Raw genomic sequence first — 25,343 nt, 5'->3', positions numbered from 1 at the left:
CCAATATATTGGGGCTATAGTTTTCTTCTTTGAACTTCATTTGTGATGTGAAAGACCAGGCATTGTTTTAGAAGATACTTTAAGAGGGAGATTTTCTGATAATAATAATAATAATATATAAATTAAACATACTATAGCTGTAGATCAAAGAGAAGAATCTTTGCTTACAGGCTCTCTGATCAAATTTTGTATTCATTATGCATATTTATTATTAATTATCATATTTATTATTCATTGTCATAAAGGATCCATAACCATCATAGATGGTTACATACATAGAAGACAGATCCCACCCACAAGGAATGTAAAATCTAAGTTTAAATTATTTACAAATAAATCTGAGCAAGAGGAAAGCCTGTGTAAGTGTGTAAAATATGGATCACCTCTTGCTCTCATGCCATTTTTACTGCATCTTGACTGCCTTTTTTTCTTGCAAGTTTTCTTCCACCTCTTCTCTCCTGTGACTTTGATAGTTTACTTCTTGTTTTGCCATATTTATTTTTGCAAATAGATGTTCAGGCTAACATTCTGAAAACATATTCTATCAGGCTAAAGCTATGCATCTTTAGACATGTTTTAGATTTGTGTTTATCACTTAGATACCAAAGGTGGCTTCTTAGGAGTTCAATTTATGTTATTGATCTATCTTCCAGTTCTAAATCTCAATTACAGAAGACAGTATTGATGTATTCATTTAACCAGTTTTCACTGGTCCCTGCTCTGATTTGGTTTGTAGCTGATAGTTAATCTCCAAAGAGTGAGGTTTTACTGTGTTAGTACTTTAGAACTTATTTTAATGAGGTTAGTGAATCAATAACTGCAGCTCCAGTGGATTGACTGCACAGATCAGTGACCTTCTCTTCTTTGTCATCTGTGGAGAGAAGACTAAAGGACCTGCAGTAGACTTTGAGCTGAAGACAAATTCCCATCTCAAGCATTCAGTGTTATGTGAAATCCTGTGGGAGCAATTCAAGTCATTGCTTGCCACTGGAGATTCAAACCAGGCATTAAGAACTTGTATACTACATAAAACCCATTTCTCTCGTATTCTAAAAATAACTTGTTATGGTAGATATGCAGTGTGTACATACTGTACACAGCTGGGTTTCTTTAAAATAGGCTCTTTGTCTTAATTCAGAGCTAAAACCTTTCCAATCCTGAAATAAGCTATGCTGGAATGTGAAGTTAACATGGATTTGTCCTGACATATTTGAGATGTTATTTAGAACAGATGACCATGCCAATGATGGTTTCTGTTCAGACTCATGATAAGGAATACAGAAATATACTTTATTTTAATGGAGACCCATTTGTTTTCCAAATGAAGGAAGTACAAATTTTCAGTATCAATTTTACAAGACATTTCTTTTCATGCTTCCCAAGCACTCTAGGTCACAACTTGGGAGCATTAATTATAAAGAGGCATCACAACATTGTTCTTCAGGAATGCCTTTAATGCTTGATCATCTAGAATGCAAATCTGTGGTGGTATTTCTGTTAATATACAGCATGCTGGCATACTTACGTGTGCTAGACTTTTTGCTGCAGCTTTCATTTTTCTCTAAACAAACCGTAGGCTTTGTGCCTTAAACCTATTTACAGGTCTAGACTCCCAAAATATCTATCAAGTCAGTGTGATTAATTGCTTAAATTGTATTGATATACTGCACAAGAGATGTAAAGATTAAATTATGCTTACAGAATTAATTCATAATTATAGGCATAGCAAATCTTACTAATGGTGCTCACAGATACCACTGTGCATCAACACAAAATTACATATTATACCTGCAACTGTCTTATGTCAAAGGCTCTTGCTAATCAGCCAAAGTGTGATGGCTAAGCTTTGCTAAACAGATCTGCTGTAATTAGTGTCAGCTGGAGTTTAATTGGGTCCCTACCAAGCAAGTTCCTTTCAATATCATTTACAGACATACATCAAGACAAAAGAAGCATATTGGGCAAGCATATAATGAACTATATTAAACAAAATAGGAAATGGAACATGAAAAATCACAGAAACATCAGCCTTTAATAGATTGAAAGCCATTACATCCATCACAGCAGTAGCTTTATAAGTGCTTGCAGAACATTTAAGAATCAGTTCAGTGTATATGCAGGATTTCTCTTTAATTGCTAGAATTTCACGTAGTTTGAAAATGAGCACTGGCATATGATGTGGACAAACATTTGAGTTCTCAGCTTGAACTCAGTATGAACTCTAAAAGATTTCTGACTATTGGAATACATGCTAATGTACTATAGGCTTGTACCTGTACACTTCAGTTACAATTCTCTTTCACTCCAATGAGGCTGTGTCTATATTGCAAGTAATTTAATGCAACAAAAATCAAGCAGCAGATGAAAACAGTTGGTGCTAAGACTTCAAATCTGTGGTTTGCTGGGATTACTTTGGATTAAACCTAGCCTGGTCTTGGGTCTGCATATTCTCACCACTAACATGGTACACCACTACCAATACAAGCTGGGGGATAAAAGGATTGAGAACAGCCCTGTTGAAAAAGACCTGGGGTACTGGTGGATGATAAGCTGGACATGAACCAGCTGTGCCCTCACGGTCCAGAAAGCCAACCATATTGTGGGCTGCATCAAGAGAAGACTGGCCAGCAGGGTGAGGGAGGTGATCCTGCCCCTCTGCTCTGCAGTGGTGAGGCCTCAACTGGAGCACTGCGTCCAGATGTGGAGTCCCCAGTACAGGAGAGACATGAACCTCTTGGAGCACATCCAGAGCAGGGCCACAGAAATGATCCAAGGGATGGAACAGGCTGAGAGAGCAAGGGCTGTTCATCCTGGACAAGAGAGCCTCTTCTCCAGGTGTGGTGACCTAGTAGTGACCATTCAATATCTAAAAGGGAGCTACAAGAAAGAAGGGGACAGACTCTTTAGTAGTGTCTATGGTAATAGAACGACGGGAAATGGCTTCAAGCTTAAAAGAGGGTAGATCTAGGTTAGATAAAAGGAGAAAGTCTTTTACAATGGGGGCGGTGAGGCACTGGCACAGGTTGCCCAGAGATCTGGTTGATGCCCCATCCCTGGAGACTTTCAAGGCCAGGCTGGCCCAGACCCTGGGCAACCTGATGTAGCTGTGCATGTTCCTGCTCACTGCAGGGGAGTTGGACTAGATGGCCTTTAAAAGTCCCTTCCAACTCTAAGGATTCTATAATTCTAAGTAAACTAAGAATTCTGTACATGCTTTCCAAAAATTATCACATAATTTTATGTTATATCCAGTGAGGATTCTTCTAGCCATGGACTATCCCATTCTGAGTGACTGTTAACTTGCTTCCTTAGGAGATATGTGATATAGGGAGAGAGAAGTTGTATGAGGATTTTATGTCTCAAGTCCTACAAGTTCTTCACTGACCATCAAAGAAAAATAGAGCTTGAAAAATCCCTTTTTTTTCCCCTCTCTGAGTTTCCATTAGAATGTGATGTGGCATCTGAAAATTTATGGGGCTAGCTGCTTTCTGGAAGAGCGTACATGGCTGGCAGATGACTTCATGTAGAGGAGGACTGAATATTTGTCTGATTATAGCCAACTATTTATAATGTTAATTCAGAAGCAGCTACTGCTGCTTCGTGAAGTAAAACCTCTTGTTATTTCTCTTGTAATGGTATTTACAAGAATCTGAATTTCCATGTAGTGAAAGGTTTTGTTGCTTATTCCCACTGATGATATTTAATCACTGACTATTTATATAAAACCTTACTGTTATATTCTCTTAGATCCCCTGGAATGCAATGCCTCATTGCAATGCAAATAGAAATAACCCATGTTCTCAATTAGATTATATGGTAGAACATAATTTTTAGACTTACAGAATTGTATTAAAAGTTAAGCTCACTGTTGCAGTGTGTGACTGTATTAAGGAGAGGACAGAAATGTTACCCCAGTAGACAACATGATGCAAAATGAGAAGCTCAGGAAGTGTCTCAGGAAATCAACTGGCAAAGAGAAACCAAGCTACACTGTGCCCTTTTTTAAGAGTTCACAGTCGCATTTAGGAGTGTAGCATGGGTGAAATCTCCTGTGCATCCAATTTCTGAGGATTTGGGGAAACGTAGTCTAGAATGGCTGCTCTGAAGAATACCTGCTAATATGAGGAATTTTCTCTTAGCAAAGATGAAGTTAACAAGACAAGCAAAAATATCTTTCTCAAGATGACAGTAGTGTTTGGATCACTGGAATCTTGATGCAGACACTTCTGAAGGCAAACTGGTGGTTTTAGCATCAAGGAAAAACGCTTCTTCTCCTTTTCCCAACTCCTTGAGAATTACAGCATCACAGAAGAGTTAAGGTTGGCAGGGACCTCTTCATGAGAATAGCATGACCTACGGTAAAACACCATGGAATAAGACCTGAGAGATGAGGGAGAAGTTCTGTTCTAAAACATTTCCAAAGGACAACCTGTCCCTGAAATTGGACCTGGCACTCACAGAGTAAGAGTTCAACACCAGCTAACAAGGCCCCAGTGCACTCTGCTCTCGGTTATTCCAAGTCCTGTTCTGATTCCCAATAATAGCAGTTGTACTAGTGAAATAGTGACCTCGCACTCTTCAGCTGAGAGAAAACATCAGATCTAGCCTGGTGATATACTAGATAATGATGCATGTTCCTTGGTAGATCTGATGTTTACTTTAGCTCTGGATTTGGACAGGGAATCACAACTGGTCATGACACAGAACTGCAGCATGATGGTACCCAGCCAAGTTCAAGGGCAGTGTTGAGGGAACAAGAAAGTTGGGTGTAAAGTATATCACAATATAAGGTGATACAAACTACATGAAAAAAATCTGAGTACATTGCACCAGCTGAATGAAAGCAAGCAAAACCAGACAAAAATGTAAACTAAAAAGACAAAAATCAGCTACAATAGGAGGGAAAAAATATAATTGAATAAGACTATCCAATAACTACTCTCCTATGCCTTACTCATATGCTACACATGGTACCATCAATTGGTCCTCTCCTAAAACCTCTACTTTTAATACATCACCACCCCATAGATTCTGAATTTGGACATCCAGATTACACAGAGACAAACATCTTGCATTTGTCAAGGAATAAATACAGCAACTGAGATGAATACTAAAGATCACGTTAAGAAAACTCCACAAGCAAAAACCTGCAGTGCTAACATAAGTTTTGCACATGTATTTTTTCTAAAGAATGTCATGTCAGGCTTGAAATATTGTCAGATATTGTCATCATGGAATCCTATGGGAAGAAATGATTCTATACTGTTTAGTAATGCTGTTCTGTAAACAAGAAGCAAGCTGTGAAAACCACATCTATTGAGCTATGTGATTTAAACCTGTTTTCAACCAACCTGGTTCCCAGAAGCAGAAGCAAATTCATTACCATCTAAGTAATACATAATCAGATGGATTTATTCCGTAGGTTATTACTTTACATTCTCATGGCTTCTTTTTCATTTTGCAGGCAAGAAGAAAAGAAAAGAAAATCCCAGTCTGGTGAAAGGCAAATGAAAGATGAACGCATTTTAAATCTGCAGAGAAAAATTGTAGAGAAAGCAATGGAGCGTAAAAAGCAAGCAGGACTCTTAAAGATCACCCCCCAGAAAGCCAAAACTGCATCAAGAAAGGTCTGGAAGTACATAAGGAAAAGAGCTCTGCAGCAGACCTGTTCAGAGTTTTGCTGTACTGCCAGCACTGGCAAGGGTGGCAGAAGCCATACTGGAGGGACAGTAGCAAGTCCCTGCTTCCTGCATAGGCACAGTCTCCTCAAACCATGGCCTTGACCTCACCTCCCTGCCTTACATTTGGCTGCCACAGACTGGGGTCCATCCACACAGTACTTACCTTTCCACTCATGTCACCACACACTGAAACAGCATCTAACCTCTGTCCCTAATTATGTCTCACCATCTCACTACATCAAACTGGGATGCTTCCCACACCCAAGGCAGGTTTCAGCTCATCATTCCTTTGATTTTAACCTGACCTTTCCTCCACCTGATCCAACAACATCAAATGAAAGCACTGACAGGTTGGTGCTTTCACCAGCTTAATGCTGGTGGCAGTGGTTGTGTTTCCTTGGCAAACATCTGAAGTCAAGTGGTGAGAACTGCTGCTACTGCCGCCCCTGCCACTGCAGTGAACAGTCATGATGGGGTCACATTTTAAAAGCTTTACCAGTCCAGTAAGAAATTAGAACTACATCTCCCAATCCACAAAAATAATAACTCTTTACTTGTTCTGTGGGAAAGATGAAGCTGAATTCATTGAAGAGGAAAATTGTATTTTTCAAATGCACATAGTTTAAAAACTGAAACTGTGCAATCTTTCAGAGTACCAATTTTTGCAGACCTCAGTATCCCTATTTCAAGCCACTGCGTGTGTAAGTGAATGCTTACACAGAACACTAGGTCTGTTCCTTTTAGCAAATAAAATAGTGAAGAAAGCATTTCCTAAATTGGGATGGCTTTCTGAACTGAGACTTTGAACATATGCTTAATCACTTTGCTGAATGGGGTCCAGTACAAAGTAAAGGCAATAAATGCAGACTTCGAAGGCAAGAAGCTATATAATTACAAATGTGAGACATTTATAAGATAAACAAATTATAAATTCAGACTTTTTAGTACTGATGTGGGTCTGTATGAGTGCTCCTGTGTTGCATAAAAGTGCATGAAAAGGCTTGTTTGTTTGTTTTTAAGTTAGATTTTATATTTTATTTATTAATTTTTTTAGCAAAGCTTTAGACAGTTATCCTCCTAAGATGTCACAATATTTTTGTTTGTGGCTTGCTTAGTTGTTAAGACATCTGTAAAAAAGAAAAAAAAAAAAAAAAACAAAAAAACAGGATAATCTTGAGGTTACTCTAAATTACTTAGATGTTTTGGTGTATCTTCCTCAGTGCTGTTCAGCCCTGCATGACCCCGTCCAAATGTTATTACAGGGAAGTAGCTCAGTACATGTCAGATATGCCCAACAGCATCTTCATTCTAGATGAACTGCATATTGCTGTAAATGGTGTTAGTAAAGCTATAGGAAAAGTGTTTAATTACAGTGCAGTAGTTACCTGGCATTCAGTTTGTACCTTTTAGGTTCTTCAGTATACTGAAAAGGAGTGAGACTAAACCTGTGTACAACAGCCCCAAATTCAGACTGAGGCTTCAGTTACTTTAGGGATAGCCCTTGAGGCCCAATGGGCTTGTGCTGGTTTAATTGAAAGTAACATTTGTTTGAAAATAACTATTAAAGTTCTTAATAAACAGAATTTATATTGCAATTGGGAAAACTAAGATATTTTCAGCAGTCTGTGGGGACAGAACAAGGGGAAGTGGCCATAAACTGAAGCATAGTGTGTTCCACATCAATATGCAAAGGAACTTCTTCACAGTGAGGGTGACAGAGCACTGGAACAGCCCGCCCAGAGGGGCTGTGGATTCTCCTTCTCTGGAGATATTCAAGACCCCCCTGCATGCCTACCTGTGCAGCCTGCTGTAGGGGGCCTGCTTTACAGGGGGGTTGGACCCAATGGTCTCTAGAGGTCCCTTCCAACCCCTACAATTCTGTGGGGAAAAAAAAAATATTGAAAACTACTATTAATTAAAAAAAAAAATACCACATTCAGTGAAAAATCAGATGAAGAAGTAGCTGTTTTCTGTTGCTTCTGAGCTTTTTTTGGGAATGCTCCCTTGTGAACCAGCTTTTAAATCAGCTAACAGCAGAGTGTGATGGAGTTTGTTCATTTGTGGCTTCAAGGATAACTTGATTGCAGAGAAAGAACACGAGGTACTGGCAGGGGAGCAAGCCATCCCAATAGTTTTCTATCGACCACACATTCTGTGTAGTGTTGCAGCTGTGTACTTCATCATAAACTGAGCAACCCAAGTGAGTTCCTTTCCATTCATCATGCCCAAATTGATGATGTTTCCCAGCCGTGTTAGCTGTGTTGCCAGCCAGACAAATTGTCAAATAAAAGTTCAGTGTATCCTCTAAACAAAACCATTATATTCTCAGCAGTCTGATCTTCTGTGTGTCATCTCTACAGGACTCTTTGCAGTGGAGCCGTGGGAAAGAACTGGAAGAGAGTCGGGAAAGGCGGTTCAAGACTCTTCAGTACGGCTTCATGGCCAGAGAAACGGACCAGAAAATGGCTGCCCATGAGGCAGCAAGAAGCGGAGCCACAGCTTGCATCCTGCGCTCCCAAGCAAAATAAAGTACACTTGGAACAAGCCCAGGCCTGCTGGAAATCTCCCAGTGCAACTGTTTGCTACAAGGTTGAATTGTAATCTTTATTTGATCTTTACCATTTTAATAGCAAAATTTGGGTCATTCAGACATAGTAGAATCGAAATGTGTTAATGTTTTATAAGGGAATTCTATTTTTCAGCTGTAATCATATATTTTTTTCTGATTAGAATGGAAAGCTGTAAGAAACCCAAATGGCCAGTGTCTGGGTAAGAATGCTGAGGTCTATATTACTGTCATCACTGTATACTGTGCCATGAGTTGCTGTGTTCACTTTCCTAAAGAATAAAAATGAGGGGGGGAAAAAAAGCAATACTTGTTTACATCAGCATTTTTTCAGCAGCCATGCTCGGCCCGAGCTCCTAACACATCATCTTACATGACAGTAACTATGTGTAGCAAGATCACCAGTTTCAACACTGGTTTTAGAGGGTGAAAGAAAATTGTTTGGAAGATTGAGATGACACCATAGCCTACAGCTGCCACAGGCTGCATTCAGCAACCCAAGAGACCATCCCTCTATTTGCAGTCTTCTCAGTCTTTAAACAGTGTAAGGAGGACACAGCGTTGTTGGATCTCTTTAGCAAGCTGCTTGCAGGAAAGTCAGAATTCTGTTACTCACCTAGAAGATAATTTGCCCTCTATGACAATTTCTATACTGTGTAAAACAGCTCTTAAATCACGAGACTTATTCTAGGCACAAAACCAAGGAGGATATAAATCTCAATTAAAGTCTGCACAGCAGTAAGACTACGTAATGTATTTCTATTTCAACGTGATGCCAGTTACTAAGTGTTTAATTAAGGCTATTGCAAATATTTAAATTGAAGGAAAATGCCGCTGATGTTAGAGTCAGGCAGCTGCTTTTAGTGCTCCCACAACATTACATTTCTCACTTTTTACTGTAGGAAGTCCAGTGGAATTCTTTTGTTGCCATCTAGCTGTGAGGATCGTTTCCACAATCTGCAAGCTGACAAAATGTGCCTTTCATTCATTGTAAGCACTACCGTGGTGCACTAAAGCAATGAAGGACTGGTTCTCAGTAGGAAGAGACAGGGAACTTATCTCCTAACCTAAGAGAGTGAAAAGAAGGAATGACAGCAGAAGTACAGAGAAGAGGCAACCATGACATTGATTGCCATGATATCTGACAGAGGAGTGTAAAAGCTTAAAATGACAGACAGTGGGTGGCAGGGAGTTGATCTTCCTTTGTGGATGTTCAGTATTTTGTTGTGTCGTATTCCAGAATGCCAGCTCTTGACTGTAACACCTCTGTTTTCCAAAAACTAGCAATTAACAAGGCTGACACTCATGGTTCAGGATATTGCATAGCTGAGTAGTACTTCTTAAACTTTTTGATGCTGCTTGTGTTTCGAGAATGTTAAGGAAAAAAAAAAGTATTGAAGTAAGTGACAGAGAAATTTAAGAAATCTAATATACCGTATGCTCCTTCCCCCCTTCAGAATTCTTACTGAATTGTACTCAAACTGACTTATAACTATTTCCTTCTCCACATTTTCCCAGCTTCCAAATGAAAGGGCTGAGGAATCTCAATAATCTAGCTGTGGATTCTTTACCATTGGAAGTGACAAAGAGCCCTGTTCTTGTTACTTGAGGACCTGATGAGCAAATTCATTTTCAGAATTGATGTTCTGAGGAATGTAGAAAATTTTGAGTCTTTGAGGAAACATTCCAATATACTCCTTTTGTCCATTGCCCACTGATTTTATGATGACTGCAGATCTTGCAATAGATAACACTAAAAATACCACAGCTCCTCATAAAAAAAAAAACATGTATAACTTGATGTTGGAGGCAGACCCTGTCTGAAGCCACTCTGCCTACGGCCACCAGAGCACTTAATATAATATTGCTCATTCCAAGAATATGCTACACTGAGACCTAAAGCAATCCAACAGAAAGCTGGCAAAGGCCTGGCAGGACTTGTCAGCTTTGAATTACAAAACCAGCTGCAAAGCTATCAGAGTTGAGTGAGCTTTGAAGCGATACAGCTGCATTCACTGTGCTGCCCCAGTGGCACAGATAACCAATGGCCGGGCTGATTTGCACACAGATAATTCGGAGTCAGCTTGTAAACACAGGGGTGTGAATAATTCATGATTCATTTAAGTGTGTGCCTCTGAGAAAAGAGGATAAGTGGACAAGACTGGTTCTTGAATAGCCTATGCAGACACAAAATCAGAAACTTCTCCTGTGGGGGCTTAGTGACAGACTCATTCAGTAAGAAAGTTTTTTTGACGCTGTAAATTTCACATTCTGGAATCACCTGGATAAAAGTGAGAGCCCTTGTTTCAGTGTAAATGACCAGATCACAAAACTTCATCGTGGCCTTACGGTATAAAGATGCCCAGAATAGCTGTGGAAGAGCAGGAGGTTTAACATAAACCTGTACCCACAGCCACTGCTGTGTCGGTGCTTCTTTCAGCCCTGCACCCTCATAGGGAGGCAAAGCCCGAGTGCCAGCTAGGCACTCATATCTGCCTTAAGCAGTATTTCTTTGTCTGCACGCAGAGACAGAGAGCGCTGTTGGTGTGGCAGGCAGAAACCTTGTGCAAGCTTAAGAACTGTTCACCCAGAAAAGGGGACAGAAGACTCCAGGAAAAGCTACGAGTGTACGTGCAGAACGGCAGAGAGGCAGGTGGGGGCGGGAGGCAGACAGCGCAGAGCTGAGGGACAGCGGCCAGAGCAAACCTGCTGACAGCGAGGTGAGGCCGCGGAAACCGCTCTGTGCGCTTCTACGGGGAGACGGGCTGAGGAGCGGGACTAGTCGCGGCAGAGGCCACAGGGAACGATCCCCGGGGTCTGTGGCCGTGACGAATTTGCCCAGGACGTGCGGGAACGTCTCCAGGGAGCAGAAGGGACGCAGCTCAGCGCGAATCCGCACAGCCGAGGTCAGGGAGAGCCGCTCGCGGGGTGGCTCCAGAGCCGAGAAGGAACCGTAACTCCCAGCGGCGCCCGGGGCCGGAAGCGAGGCAGGGCCACGCAGATCCCCACCCCCCCGCCGACGTGCGCGGCGGCCATTCCTCGCGCCGCAGAGCGGCGCTGCAGCCAATGGCGGAAGGGCGGGGGCGAGAGCCGTTCTGCGCCGTTGCCGGGCCGGCGGCGGAAGGTGAGCGCAGCGGGTCGGGCTCGCGCCGCCGGGCCTGGAGCGGCGGCCGGCTAAGTCGCGCGACTCGGCAGGTGAAGGCCGGGAGGGGGCCGCGCTTCTACGGGGCGGTTCTCGGCCGCGGTGGGGGCGGGGCGGCTGGCGCCGGGTCGGGGGGAGGACCGGGCCGCCGGACCGCGGCCGGGCGGGCGTTGCCGTTCTCCGGGGGCCCGGAGGCGGCCGCGGCCCTTTCCCCGGGCGGGGAGCGGCCCGGCCCTGCCTGCGGCTCGGGAGCTTCTCGCGGCACCCGCGTGCACCGCGGCCTCCGAGCCGAGCGGGGAGCCCCGGCCCGCCGCCGCGGCCCGCGGTTGGGAACGGGGCTCGGAGCCGGCCTGCGCTCTGCGCCGTGACGCGGCGCTGCGGGCGGCGGCTGCGGGCATCCCGCCTCCGTCCGTGCCTCCGCGTCTTTCCGAAAGCGAGCGGCGGCCGCCGAGAAAATCCCGCACCGAGAGCCGCGCGCAGCCCGATCTCCCGAGCGGTCCTCGTCGCGTTTTGTTGGCGTTCCCGAAACAGATCGGGCGGCCAAATGGCAGCTCTGGCTGCGTTCCCGCGGCCGTGCCTTTATGCCTGCCGGTGGATTTGTGCGCGGTGCCCGGGGTGCGGCCGGACCGGGGCTGCGCTCGTTCTGGCTCCGCAGCACCTCGTGCCGAGTTCCTGCGGCTCTGCGAGCCTCAGTGCGGGAATCGAGCGCGTTGAGTGGCCGCTGTCGGTGCGGTCTGGAGAAAAACTAGGGCCGCCTATAAAGACGCCTGGGACGCACGGCTGAGGTTTTCACGGATCTCTGGCCTGGCACTGCGCAAGCTGGATGCCCAGACCCACGTCCAGGCTGCTTTTGGAACGCCGTCCTGCCAAAAAGGACCTGGGGGTAACGATGGATGGCAAGCTGGACGTGAGCCAGCAATGTGTCCTTACAGCCCAGAAAGCCAACCTGATCCTGGGCTGCACTGTGGCCAGCAGCGTGAGGGAGATGATCCTGCCTTTCTGCTCTGTGTTTGTGAGGCTTCACCTCGAGTGCTGCATCCAAATGTGGAGCCCTCAGTACAGGAGAGACATGTTGGAGCTGTTGGAGCACATCCAGAGCAGGGCCACAAAGGTGATCCAAGGGATGGATCTCCCACAAGGACAGACTGAGACAGTTGGGGCTGTTCAGCCTGGAGAAGAGAAGGTTCTGAGATGACCTGATAGCAGTCTTTCAGGGGAGCTACAGAGAAGAAGGAGACAGTCTCTTTAGCAGTGTCTGTGGTGACAGAACAAGGGGAAATGTTTTCAAGCTAGAAAAATAAAGATTTTGATTGGATGTAGGCAAGAAGTTTTTTGTAATGAGGCAGTGAGATATTGGCACAGGCTGTTGGTCTGAATGGGTTGAATAGCTGAATGGGGCCCTGAGCACCCAATCAAGCTGTAGGTATCCCTGTTCGTTGCAGGAGAGTTGGATCAAACGGCGTTGAAAAGATCCCTTCCAACTCAAACAATTCTATAATTCTCTTTTTCTCCAAGGAGAAGACCCCACGCCTCTCTGGTCCTTGTGATGGCTATCCTACATCTCCCAACACAGCAGGACTGCCTGGTGGGTAGGGGAGCTCTTGATCTCCAGGTTATGCCTCTGGACCTGGCCCTGGGCAACACTGCAGAGAGAAACACTGAATATATATTTTTTAATAGGCTCACATCTTTGTTGCTGTTTCATGCTGTTAGGAGTGCACTGAGAGGTCTTGAGAGAAGTGAGAGCTGAATGTGAAGGCACAACCTGTCCTACTCTGACAAATCCCACCTGTGCTGTTTGGTTTGGGTGATTCTTTGTGCAGCCAGGAGTTGGACTCAATGATACTTATGGGTCCCTTCCAACTTGGGATTTTCTGTGATTTGTACAGTTGTGTCACTTGTGACTTGCACATACCGAGTCTGACGTTACTGCCTTCTGTGCATTGGTAATGTTTAGAATGTTTATGAAGTGAAGTGTTGTTTGTGTTAGTTGGACACAGTGAAAATACTTGCTGCTTGCTTAAGCTGATTTGCTCCAAATCATTCTGAGCATGTGAGAGGTCAAAACTTTGTTCCCAGAGTCATGCAAGAGAAGCTTTTGGTTCATACCATATAGAGAATGCAGTTTTTAGAAATGTAATTGAGCCATTAAATGAGGTCAGCTTGAACTCAGTGGAAATATTAACTTATTTTATATTTAAAAAAAGTTAGTGGGAGACTTAAGCCATAAATATACAAGATGCAATGTTACTCTACTCCTACTATTAACATCCTTTGTTTAGATGGCTTTTCCTTTGTTTTTCTCCAGTATTTACCTGTCCAGAGAAGCTGGTATCTGTAGTACCAAAATTATTTATAGGTTGGCTAGAATAAGCCTTGGGCTTCACTGTGAGGACAGCAACACTTAAGATTTGGGAGAGGTGAATGACAGAACAGTAACTGCATGTGGAATGAGGAGGGACGAGCAGTTCATTCCAGGAATGCATCATCCTGCAGTGATGCAATACAAGTTCTCTGCCAGTTGGAAGCATTTATGGGCTTGCTAAGTTATCTGCAAACTTTTTGCATTTAAAAAGAATAGAATCTTGAACTTTACTTGGAAAAAAAAAAAAATCCTCATTATTAAAAAAAAGTAATAATCCTCATTCTAGGATCTGGAAGTGATTATGCTACAAACATAATAGATAACTTTGTTAATAGCTGCAGCTGGAGTTATTTGATGCTTCTGGGTTGGGGTTGCACCCCCCAGTGCCTGCTTGTGGTGCTGGTTGAGCAGTGTGTGCTGGAGGAGGAACTCACAAACCTTACAGGTCAATAGAGCTATCTGGGCCTGTGAGTGGTCCTGGGGCTTTGAAAGCCTTTTAGTGCTAATGTGAGCAGGTGCCTAAATGAGCAGGATTTGCAGCTGTTAATTCTGCTCTCAGGTTGTGGTAACTTGATCTGTGTTGTACCAAAGAAAGTAAGCTAGGCTTCATTTTTCTTCCTCCTTGTGGTTTGGGTAGTCCACGTTGGGAGAAGCTTCCTGAGTAAGCCAAGAACCTACTGTAGAAATCTGCAGCCACACAGAAGAGGTTTGTTGTTACGAGACAAACATGTTGCTGGATCAGAAGACATCTTCCACAGTTGGAACAAATTCCAGCAGTCTGGTTTCCTTTGTTAGTGACTCTTGTGGATGCTGGCGGATCTTCTCTCGCTGGGTTGTTTTCAGGTGGTTTTACAGCAGTGAGCTCCCTGTGATGATCCATCCTCTACTTTCTTCTTTAAAGAAGCTCCCAGAGAAGTTCAGGTTTGAGCCCTTAGCAACTAGAACAGGGCAGGAGCACTGGGGCTTTGTGTAGGCTCTGTATTAAGTGTGGATACATCAGGTTGCTTTAAGAGACTGCAACAAAAATGGTTCCAGCTGTTGGTAATTTTAAAGCTTGTATGAAGATTAATTCCTTATGATCCTCATATATATATGTGTGTGTGTCAGTATTCCCTAGCTTTTTATTCTCAAAGTATTTTTCCAGCTCTGTATCAGAGGAAAGCTGAGGAAGTTGTAGCTTGGCTTTCTGGGTGAAGCTGGTATACAGAGCGCAGTGGCACAGTGAGTTAATGTGCCTCATCTGTTGCTCACCCCATTACCTTCCTGCTGTGGGGGGAGCAGCATGCTTTGCCAACAGTTCAGAAGCTGGCAGATGAAGGTGGTATCTTGTCTTTGAGAAGCTGCAGTTTGAAGGAACGCAGCAGTGCCAGGGCTGGGTTTAGGGGACATGCTCTTTATTGACATCCCTCATCCCTCGTGCTGCTTGCTTTCCTTGCTTCAGCTCCCTCTTCTCCCCTTGTCTCTAAAAGCCCCTGGATAAAACCTGTAAGTAATGATTGTGCAGAAGGGAGGTGTACAGCACCTGAAGATTGTGATCATCGAACAGGGCATTGCTTTAGTAAAACAGGATCTTCCCAAGCCTTGGTAAGGCTGAGATGTGGTGGAAAAGCTTCCTTCACTGGGAGGTGAAAAAAAATCTTAACCTGTAAGCAGCAGGATGAGGTGTACACACTCCACCCAGATACAGAATGGTACGGAAATGAGAAAGGTTGTGTGGGTGAGTTCTGTGTGCATGGAGCATCTTTAGGGCTTACTGCTTTGCGTGCAGGTAGTGGAGTGTGTGAGAGTCAGTCGGCTCAGCAGTGCTCAGATGTGTGCCCATGTTTGTGTCCAGAACTGCACTGGGTGCAGTTTGTGCAGACATGGGCCTGTTCAGTGAGCCACAGTTGGGCACCTTATGAACTCTGGCCCTGAGCCAGAGCTGTGAGCATAGAGCAGTGAGCTCAGCCCTGCAGGGAGAGTAGGGCTGGGTCATCCAGCAGCTAGCTGCCTGCTGAGCAGGGCACAGCCCCTGCCATTGTGACACAGAATGTCTCCCGGAGCGTTTCTATGCAGCAATTTCTGTTCTCCACTTGCTTTAGGTTCCTTTCAAGCTGCTTGGCTCCCATGTGTTTTAATCTGGCCATGGTTTGGAGAAAAGAGAACTGCTTATCTGTAATTTTTGTTCTCTAAAGATGGCTTCCTGGTTATTTCTGCCCCCACACAAACCTTGCCTTCAAATAATCGGTTGTTTTTCAGATAAAGCTTAATTGGGACTCCGTAGTATCTTTCTGGTTTGCTGTTAAACTGACTTACTCCGGCGTTTAGCTAGGCAAGTGAGCTTAAGTGAAGCTGCAGGCCCTGCTCTAAGGGTCTGTAGCTCTGATACTAAACTTGTGGGACTTCCATTCCAGCTCTGGTCAGAAGCTCGTGGCTCAGAAACGACATCCTTAAGTTCGGGTGTATTTGAGAGAACAGGAATTACAGATAGGTAATCTTCTCTCTTCTTTTCTTATAGGTTTGGAAGAACGTCATTCTAAGATACTGAGAAATCTGGACTTTTTAACAGTGTACTACCTAAAGAAATATAAGGAATTGAAAGTTGTAGCTTCCTTGCATTTAATTTTATGGTATTTGTACCTCTTATTTTTTCTGTAACTCTAGATCAAGAAACACCATGAGTACAGTAAGTATTTTACTGATCAGTGTAAAAGTGATTCTTAATATATTGTTTATCATGTTTGTATAAAGCTTTTTAACAGTTTACTGTAAGTATGGTGTAGCACTAATTTTTCATTTAACGTAATGTTCTGTGATATTTAAAAATCTCTCATCTCTAGATGCTAGCAGCGTTTCAGAAATACTTGGTGCATGAGTGAAAACTTTAGGTTAGACTGATTCAGATGATTGGCTGAAAGCTAACACCTGATGTAATTGAGCTCATCTTCTCATGTAGACCTTCAGAATGTGGTGTGGCTCTTTCCTTTGTCACTCAGCTGGTGGGAGACCTGACATGATGTCTGCTCCTTGATGTGATCAGTGCAGATAGGAGTCCCCCATACCACTGTTACATTTATGTTGTATTTAGGCTTCTAGCAGTGCGATTTGTCTACCTTGATATGCAGACCTCGATGTTGCAAAAGTGAGGGCTGCGTTAATATTAGTCCTAAAGAACATGCTAAGGCTTTCTTCTCTCTTAGACTCCAAGAAAGCGCCGTGGAGGATCAGCTAACTCTAGGCAAGCTCAGAAACGAAGCAGGCTGATAGCTTCTACCACAGAGATGGCTTCAGAAGGAGAGCCAATAGAACTGGAAGAAAGTGGTAAGCTTTCTTTTTTCCTCTGTGAGAAAGTGGGCTGCTCCTGGAGTGCTGGGGATTCGCTTAACATGTGTTTTGCCAGTTTCAAGGCCCCTTGAAGGAGAGTGGAAAGCTATTTATTTAGGAAAGGGCGTAGTATGGAAGCAGTAAACAGCAAGCCTAACAACAACTGTTTAAGATTGTTACTGGGGTGCAGTGCTTTCATTTCCAGAGATGAGTGAATTAGGTAAGAAAGGTGCACACGTGCTGCTCACACATCCAGTTATCTAATCTGATACAGTTGGAGTTACTGCAGCTGCTGCTTCAGATAACAGCAAACTAAATTTGGGAACTTACAAGTTTTTAAAAGATATTTAAAAGTCTGTCATCAGTCCCTTGAGGGGAAGGGCCCTGACCAAGTGTGTTTCATCAAACAGCCAGAATCCAAAAAAGCTTCTTTAACCTTCTGAGCATTTAATTAAACCGTCTTCTGAAATTTAAGAAGGGAATAGAAGTGGCTGGTGGTCTCCAGGTAAATAAATGGCTCCTTCTGGTTTTGCTATGTATTTGGCTTTTGAAAGGTATGTGAGACATGAGGCGGGAACACTTACAGCTCTGCACGGGAAAAGACTCTTATATCCTGTTTGATTCACGTTTTACAGTGTGATAAGCATTCTCCTTTATTAATGTGTTGCTGTCTACCTCTCACAAGCTACTGCTGTATCAGAAAGTATGTGAGGTCAGTTACTTATGCACTGCAACTTGCAGAAGCTGTTAATACTGTATATACACTGCTGACAGCAAAGCTTGAGTGAAAAGTTGAGTATGTTACCAAAGAGAAGAGAATGGGGCAATGTTGAGTGTTATACACTCAGCCTGTTATACACTGATGGGTAACTTTCCTCCTGTGATCTCTGATTTGTGTTCTAACATTATGTTTTTAAGCTGGTGAAGAAGTAGTAGATCTCACGTGTGAATCTTCTGATCCTGTAGTAGTTGATCTAACTCACAATGATTCTGTTGTGGTAAGTAGTGGCACGCTTATCTAAATGCTGTAGCAGATGTGTTCTGTGTTGTGCTTGCTGCTGGTAGAGTCTAAGGATGAGTTCAAAGTTGACTTTTCAATATATGCATTCTTTTGAAATGTGTGTTGACCTGCCTTAGGAGGTCTGTGCAGTACAAGCAAATGGAAATACTTGCTGCAGAAATAAACTTAGGCTTTATAAGACAGGGGCTTGGGTTGTAGCTTACCAGAGCCCTGGTTTTTCAGAAGATGAGCTTCTAAGTTTGCCTTCTAAGTAAGTAGCCTACCTTAAGAGGTTAAAGCATGGCTCTTACTTAGCATTTCAGAGCTCACATCCAATCCTGGATGGACCTATTAATGCATTTACATCTACGAATACCACCTGCAGGTAATGAGCACAGTCTAAAATAGCTTGTTGCTCCCAGTGTTGGGGTTATATACCCATCATGGAACATGTAAGTAAATGCCATTTAAAGCTGAAGCTGCACTGAATATTTCAAAGAAAAAGGCTGATGATTTAAAGAGAAAAATAAGTAGCAATAAGTCTTTAGGGTGACAAACATGAAGTGCTCAGGCATCTGTAGGCTGCCTGACCACGGTAGGAACTAGTTAAACTTCTTGCTCTAGGAAGTCTTCAGAAATTCGCTTTGTTGTTGTTACTAAAGCTTGAGCAGTATTTGATCCAGTCTGCAGTGTAGTTAATAACACTGGTTTGGGGATGCCACTACTGCCTTGCAAAAGCAAGCAGCAGGAATAACAGGGTTTGTTGCTGTACAAGGGGAATGCCACAATCCTTATAGCATGGTTTGCGTTGCCCTGGCTTTGGCTCCACTGAATGTAACAGCGGGTTGGTTTTCTGTTTATTTTTTAGGAGTTTTTAGTGTAATTTGAAGCATTCATGGATATCACACCTGAACCTCTGTTTTGGGGGGAGAAAGACGTAAAGCTGTCTCCAGCCTCAGTCGAGTTAGGGTACTGAAACTGGGGAGCAGAGAGATTAAGATGTTTCCTAAGCTGCCTCCTTTTCTGTCCCTTAGCAGGAGTAAAGGCAAAACCTGAAGTAATCACTTAATAAATTAATCATTGCTCTGAAACTATTTTAACACTTTGTTAATCAAAATAACACTGTGATATCCTGAAATTCTTATCTTGCTTTGTTGTTAATTGCATAGATTTCTGGTACTTGTACATAAAACTTTAGTGCATACTGAAATCTAATTTTATTGTTCTTTTCCCTCCCCCGCCGTGTGTATTGGCTCAAGATTGTTGAAGGTGAGTTCCTATTTTACGAGTGATCAAGGAATTGTCCTGAACCTTTTCTTTTCCAACAAACTCAAGCAACATGAATTGAAATTGCTTTCAGAAAAAGACAAAGAGCAATGCTATGGTACCTGGCCAGTATCTTAGAGAATGGCTTCAATCTGTGTTTCATGGTCTCTGTGAAAGCTAAAGTATCTGAAATAAAATCCATTAAATGTTCTCAAAATACATTTTTCTCCTCCATTGCAGAAGTTCCATAAGCGTGAAGTCACTTGGGTTAGCATTTGTAGCAGTGGAATATCTGCTTTGAATAAGACAATGTTCAAAGACCTTATTAGCCTGTGTTGCACTGAAGGAAATGAAGTAGAAAGATATCAGAGTTGATAATATTTTCATTATGTAGTCTGACACTCCTCAAATGCAGTATTGCGTAGTGCTAACAAGTTGGGTATTTTCTACTTCAGGTGTAACTGTAATTGTAGGCAAGGTATAAAAAATTAATCCTTTATACCTTTCAGACCTTGTTCAATACCTGAGGTGTGTTAGTAAGTTGTTAACTGCTTACTTAGAATGTAATCCATTTGGGGCTCTAAAGGAAGGAAGTGAAAAAACAACAAAAGAAAAGCCCCACATGCAATAGAGGCTATAGCTCAATAAGAGCGACTTTAAGTTTTGTGGTTATTTATGTAACTATAAGTAGGGCTCCGTGATTGGTGTTAATGATGCAGTTGCAAAGAAATTCTTGTATGCAGTTTCTAATGGTGAAGAAGCAAACAGCAGTTCTATAACCTGTGGGTTTTGCAGGCTCGCTAAAATTTTCTGTTCTTGAATGAGTGAGAAACCAAAACAACTACATAATTTAAATGTGCTACTTAAGCATTTCTTCTGTCACTTGTGAAAAATGACTTAACTCTGTGACCAGAGGAATGTTCTGAGGTCTGTGTGTGTTTGTGCATATGGTCAGTAATCCCCTGAAGCAGCAACTGGCTGCTGGCAATGATATCAGTGCTCTAAGCAGTTTAGGTAGTTGTGGGGGATGGTGCTCCCTTCTAAGCTCAAGCATTATACCATCCTGAACAAAGTGCTCACTGTTACCAAACCTTTTTGCAGCGCGACCTCACTGTGCTATTCAGAAACTTGAGTCTTCTCTACCCTTTTTTATTTATTTTAAAGAATCAAATAGAATTTTTTTTAATTCTTTAAGGTAGTAAAATAGTGATGTAGGATTCTCTGTATGTATTTTATGGTATATCTAACTTAATAAATAAATTGCAGAGAATCAGCAGCGAAGGAGAAATCTCAGACTAAGAGGCCAGCGGCAGTCAGACAGCTGTGTGCTCAGCAGCGATGATGAAGATGAAACAAGAGATAATGATGTGTATGTGACAGATAAAGTGTCTCGAGAGCTGGGACCACTGGAGGATGAAACTGCAAGCTCCAAGTATGTATGCCTTACGACCTAACAAACGTTGAGTTTTGCTGTTCTGTACATGCAGGACTAATTCAGATCGTTATGGTCTGACTTATCTTTGAAATCAGAACTTAGTTTCCACTTCAGATTAATACAGCATAGCATTTCACACAGTGCCAGAATGATACTGTTTGCACTTCTTGACTAAAAAGCCAACACAGGATGGATGTACAGCTTTGCACACAACTTACAAGTTAAAGAGATGTGGCAAGGAAGGAGGATTAGTGACAATCTGTGGCTCATGATGTTTTGCATTTACTTCTCGTGCCAAGCTCTTGGAGTGCTGTTAAGGTGTGGAAATCTTTTCCACTGATGTAGATGATTTGGTATCATGATTTCCTAGACTATGAATGAAATCAGCTTCCTTGTCTGCCCTTGTTATGTGGTCACAAGAGAAAAGTGGTATAAATATCTTTGAAAATATGTTTTTGGGAGGAAAAAAAAAAAAGCAGATTCTAATAAGGGCTGTAATATAGGCTTCTGTTGTGCTGTGTGCTTTGGCCATGCTGTCCAGGTTGTATTCTCATTAAGTGATTCTCTCTGATGAGGAAATAGGTTAAACCAAACTGCAACTGAAGTGCAATACATAATAAATAAAAGAAAAAAAATCTGCTCTTCTTTGCATTATATATACTTCCTAAGCACCTGCTTATGCACTTTAAATATAGTCAAACTTAACGACTGACTTAGAGCAGTTACTGAGAAGGGACAGCTGTTCTTATCTCTGACAAGCTTATAACTTTCAGTATCCCCATCTGACCTTATGGCATGAGGTACTGGATCTGAGCCAAGTAAATGGCATTTACAGCACAGCTGATCTGCCTGCTCCCGTTACCAGGGAGTAAAGGATAACAAGTTAGCAAAAGATGTGCTGATAATCTCTGAAGAGCAGTGGTGGGGGATTTTGTTTTGAATTTTAAGTGGTCTGTCATGATGACAGAGACAACTCAGTGTGATAGTGAGGATATGCTAACTCACCTTCTTTGCATCCCAGTGTCTGCAGGCATTTATATGTGGCCTTAATGCTCAGATTTTGTTAATCCTTTCTTTGGGTACCTTCGACTCAGATCCAGCTCTGTGGCCCAGCAATCTCCTCTGAGTTAAGACATGCACTGTGATTTAAAAACAAACCAACAAAAAAACCAAACTCACAAATGTATGGATGCTGGCTAACTTCTTTCTTCTAAAACTCAGGGAGGCATTTTAAGGTGGACTCCATGACAGCCTCTTTGAGCTCATTTTGGGAAGCAGCTCATCACACTGAGCTTTGAGCCTTGTAGTTTACTAGAGGGCAGTGTGGGGGAGAACAGAAACACTGGTTTTCAGTTATTACATGTGCTGTGTGAAGATGCTTGTAGCATATGAGAGCAGTGCTCTTTGTCACTGAATTTGCAGACTTGTTATTTTGAGCTTATTTTTGGTTAATGTAAAAATGTAATGTTTAGATGCCTCAAGCTTGTACTTTTCCGTTAAAGATGGGCCTTCCTGCTCTGTGTTGGCAGGGCTAAAACAACTCAGTGCTGTAACTTTTATCACTGACATGAAGGTGAGGTTATAGTTTCACACTGTAAGTGGCTCTGTGGCAGAGTACAGAGTTGAGTTAGTCTTGCTCACGTGAAGGTTATCATCGGTTGTGATGAATTATTGAGTTGGTATTATAGCCTCTGCTTAAAGAATTTGAGTAGTAAAAAATGGAGAAATTAATGGAATTTAATTATGTATGTGAAACTAGGGATAGACCGATATTACTGGCTGCTTGAAGTTAAGATTATGGGTTGAAGGATATCTCATGCTTTTTATCCTTCTTGTCATTAATGAATTATATAAACTGTTGCTTAACAAGGGAGGTGACACAATTGCAGAATTGCAGGGGTTGGAAGTGGCTTCTAGAGATCATCTAGCCTAACCCCCTGCTAAAGCAGGCTCCCTGCAGAGGCACAGATCAGCATCCAGACAGGTCTTGAGGAGGTCCAGAGGAGACTCTACAACCTCTCTGTGCAGCCTGTTCCAGTGCTTTTTCACCAGCACTGTAAAAGATGTTTTTCTGCATGTGCAGTAAAGCCAAGAGTTTATGGTATAAAGTTACTGAAGCTGCTTCTTGTGATCAATTAAAATGAAGATGAATCTGTCCGTGAAAGTGGCAGGAAGCTCTTACTCCTAATAGAAAACAGTCAGCACACAGAGATGACACGTTCCCTTATGCAGGGTTGTTTGGTGTGTGGTGTTTGCAGTACAGCTGTCCTGGCAAGCAAAGGCAGGAGGAGGTGCAGCTGTGACCTCAGCTTAGAAACGGCTGCCAAGCTGGTCTTCTGAGCAAAGGGGTTTGGGGGAATGTTTCCTTCTGTTAGTATGTGTTGCTACCCAGGCCTACATGCTGCAAGAACTGAATAACGTTTCCCAAGGCAGCAGTATCATGAGGGCTTCCCCTTGCCCAAGAACCCTGAATGTAGAATGGTGTAGTGTGTAATTCTGGGGCTGCAGTGACTGTGCAGAGCTCTTAGTCCAGTTTTGGCCATGAATTGATAAAACTTGCAATCAGTAGTTGTGATATTCAAGTCATTTATTTGTAAAGAAGCCTCTAAATTTTACCTCTGAAGTGTGTACCTCTAAATTTTATACTAAATATAGTATTTGGATTACATCAAAAAACTCCTTGTTAGGTAAAAGTAAATGAAGACAAAACACTGCAAAAATTCTTACCTGTTAAGCTTATTTTCTGGTTGCAGCAGGAGCAATCTCTGTAAGGTTGTGACTCTGACTGTGCTAAGGCTGTAACCTAAAATATACTGCTTACATCTAAAATATAGCTGCTTTTCTAGAAGGTATCTCATTCTTAAAAAAAGAAACAAAAACTCCCATGAAATCATTAACTAGTGTATCTTGCACAATGAATTAAGAATGAATTAAGAGACATGGAAACAGTTGCAGTAGATAAAAGAGCCGGTGTGAAAATGTGCCCTGTATGATCATTCATTTTATAAGGAAGGTGTTTGTGGTACTTGTATGCTACTGGGTTGGGACATTGCTTAATTAGAGTATGGGATGTGTGAATTTGTCAGCCTCTTTCATTTCTAGAGTGAGCAGTAAATAAAGGACAGCTGCATGGTTCTGTAACACAGCTGATACGATGTCCTGAAGATGGATGTTGCTGTAGGCGTCCTGCACGGTGTGAGGGCTGCTGTAGGAGGAATGGAAACCAAGAAGCTGTTTCCCTTAGGTGACAGAGACCCAAACTGCTTACTGAATGCGACAATTTGATGTAGTTTAAGATATGCAGAGATCTTCAGATGAAATGTCATGGCTTGTCAGTGCGGTCAGATGATTATGTGACATTTTATGTTTCAGTAACTCTCAGTGTACTGTGAAATTGATGGATGTATGTTTGTTTCTTTTTATTCCCTTTACAACAAGGCCTTCTGGTACTGTTAGCTGTCCAATTTGCATGGATGGCTACTCGGAGGTAAGGATCCACGTTGTCATTTGTTTTTCTTGTTGTTTTCTTTTCAATGGGAGGGAGAATGGGGAAGAAGGAGAACTGCACAACTCCATTAGGACATGTGGGACGGTACAGACAGCTCGCTTGGAGTGCAGGCGTGGGTTCTAAGGTAAAACTAGGTAGTAGCATGTGCAGGGGAGGAAAAGGTGGTGAGAAGACACTGTGAGTTAGGTTTGTTACTACAGCAGTAATGTACTGATCGTGGGAACCGAAGTGGTGCCAGTAGACTGGCAGAGCTGAATTCCTTGTTTGCCTGCTGTAGGGATCCTGCTTTATCAGGGGTTGGGTTTAACAGGGGAAGGGATCTCTGGAGGTCCCTTCCGAGCCCCACAGCTCTGTGAAACACCTGTTGTGGTTTCTTTCCTTCCAGATCGTGCAAAGTGGACGACTTATTGTGTCAACCAAATGTGGCCATGTCTTCTGTAGTCAGTGCCTCCGCGACTCTCTTAGGAACGCCAACTCCTGCCCAACTTGTAGGAAAAAACTCACTCATAGACAATACCATCCGATTTATATATGAGTACTTACATTCCTCAGGACAGATTCAACTGGATTTTGGGGAAAAATGTCATGTTTCCAATTCTCTGAAGATTTGAGGAGCAGCAGGTTGTGCACACGTCCAAATAAAACTGATTTTTTTGAGAATAACTCGAGGAAATAACTTTCCTTCTACTTTTTTAATGCCTGAATAAGAGGGGTCCGAATATTTTGTTATTTCTTATTCTTGAAATTATTCTCACAGTTCTGTACAGATATGAAATAGTTACCTTTCAAACAGATGAACAATTTGCCATTTCATTACGCTTTTATTTTTATCCTGAAGCATGCTCGTTATGTATTGCTTTCTGCTAAATCATCTTTGCCCAGATAGAATAAGTTCTGTAACAGTGGATCATTTCATCATTAACTAAATTGACATCCAGGACAACGCAATAAATTAACCTGCTGTTAACCAGCAATCAGATGGTTGGTTTTCTTTAAGCAGGCAGCTTGAACATGTAGATGTCTTTATGGACTCCGTGAGATCTGGAACACATAGCCCAATTTGCAGCATGTACAATG

The 25,343-nt window shown here is 42.6% G+C and overlaps 2 protein-coding genes across 2 annotated transcripts in view; both read left to right on the top strand.

Moving 5' to 3' along the window:
* CFAP99 (cilia and flagella associated protein 99) overlaps positions 1-8,209 on the top strand; it is a gene marked incomplete at both ends in the record, with an annotated part of 47,807 nt that extends 39,598 nt beyond the window's left edge. Inside the window, 2 exons of the mRNA XM_079534509.1 lie at positions 5,465-5,627; positions 8,042-8,209. Of these exons, the coding sequence (XP_079390635.1) occupies positions 5,465-5,627; positions 8,042-8,209 (331 nt within the window). The remainder of the gene's footprint in view (positions 1-5,464; positions 5,628-8,041) is intronic.
* Positions 8,210-15,616: 7,407 nt separating this feature from the next.
* On the top strand, positions 15,617-24,801 carry RNF4 (ring finger protein 4; the record flags this gene model as incomplete). Its single annotated transcript, XM_079534152.1, has 8 exons — positions 15,617-15,629; positions 16,252-16,303; positions 16,398-16,419; positions 16,934-17,054; positions 17,976-18,062; positions 20,590-20,755; positions 24,197-24,245; positions 24,652-24,801. The coding sequence occupies 8 exons, from the start codon at positions 15,617-15,619 to the stop codon at positions 24,799-24,801; spliced, it is 660 nt and encodes a 219-aa protein (XP_079390278.1).
* Positions 24,802-25,343: the final 542 nt, after the last annotated feature.

The sequence above is a fragment of the Tetrao urogallus genome (genome assembly GCF_951394365.1).
Source record: "Tetrao urogallus genome assembly, chromosome: 4".
Taxonomy (NCBI): Eukaryota; Metazoa; Chordata; class Aves; order Galliformes; family Phasianidae; genus Tetrao; species Tetrao urogallus.
Note: the sequence above shows the minus strand (reverse complement) of the source record. Positions and strands in the feature narration are given on the sequence as shown.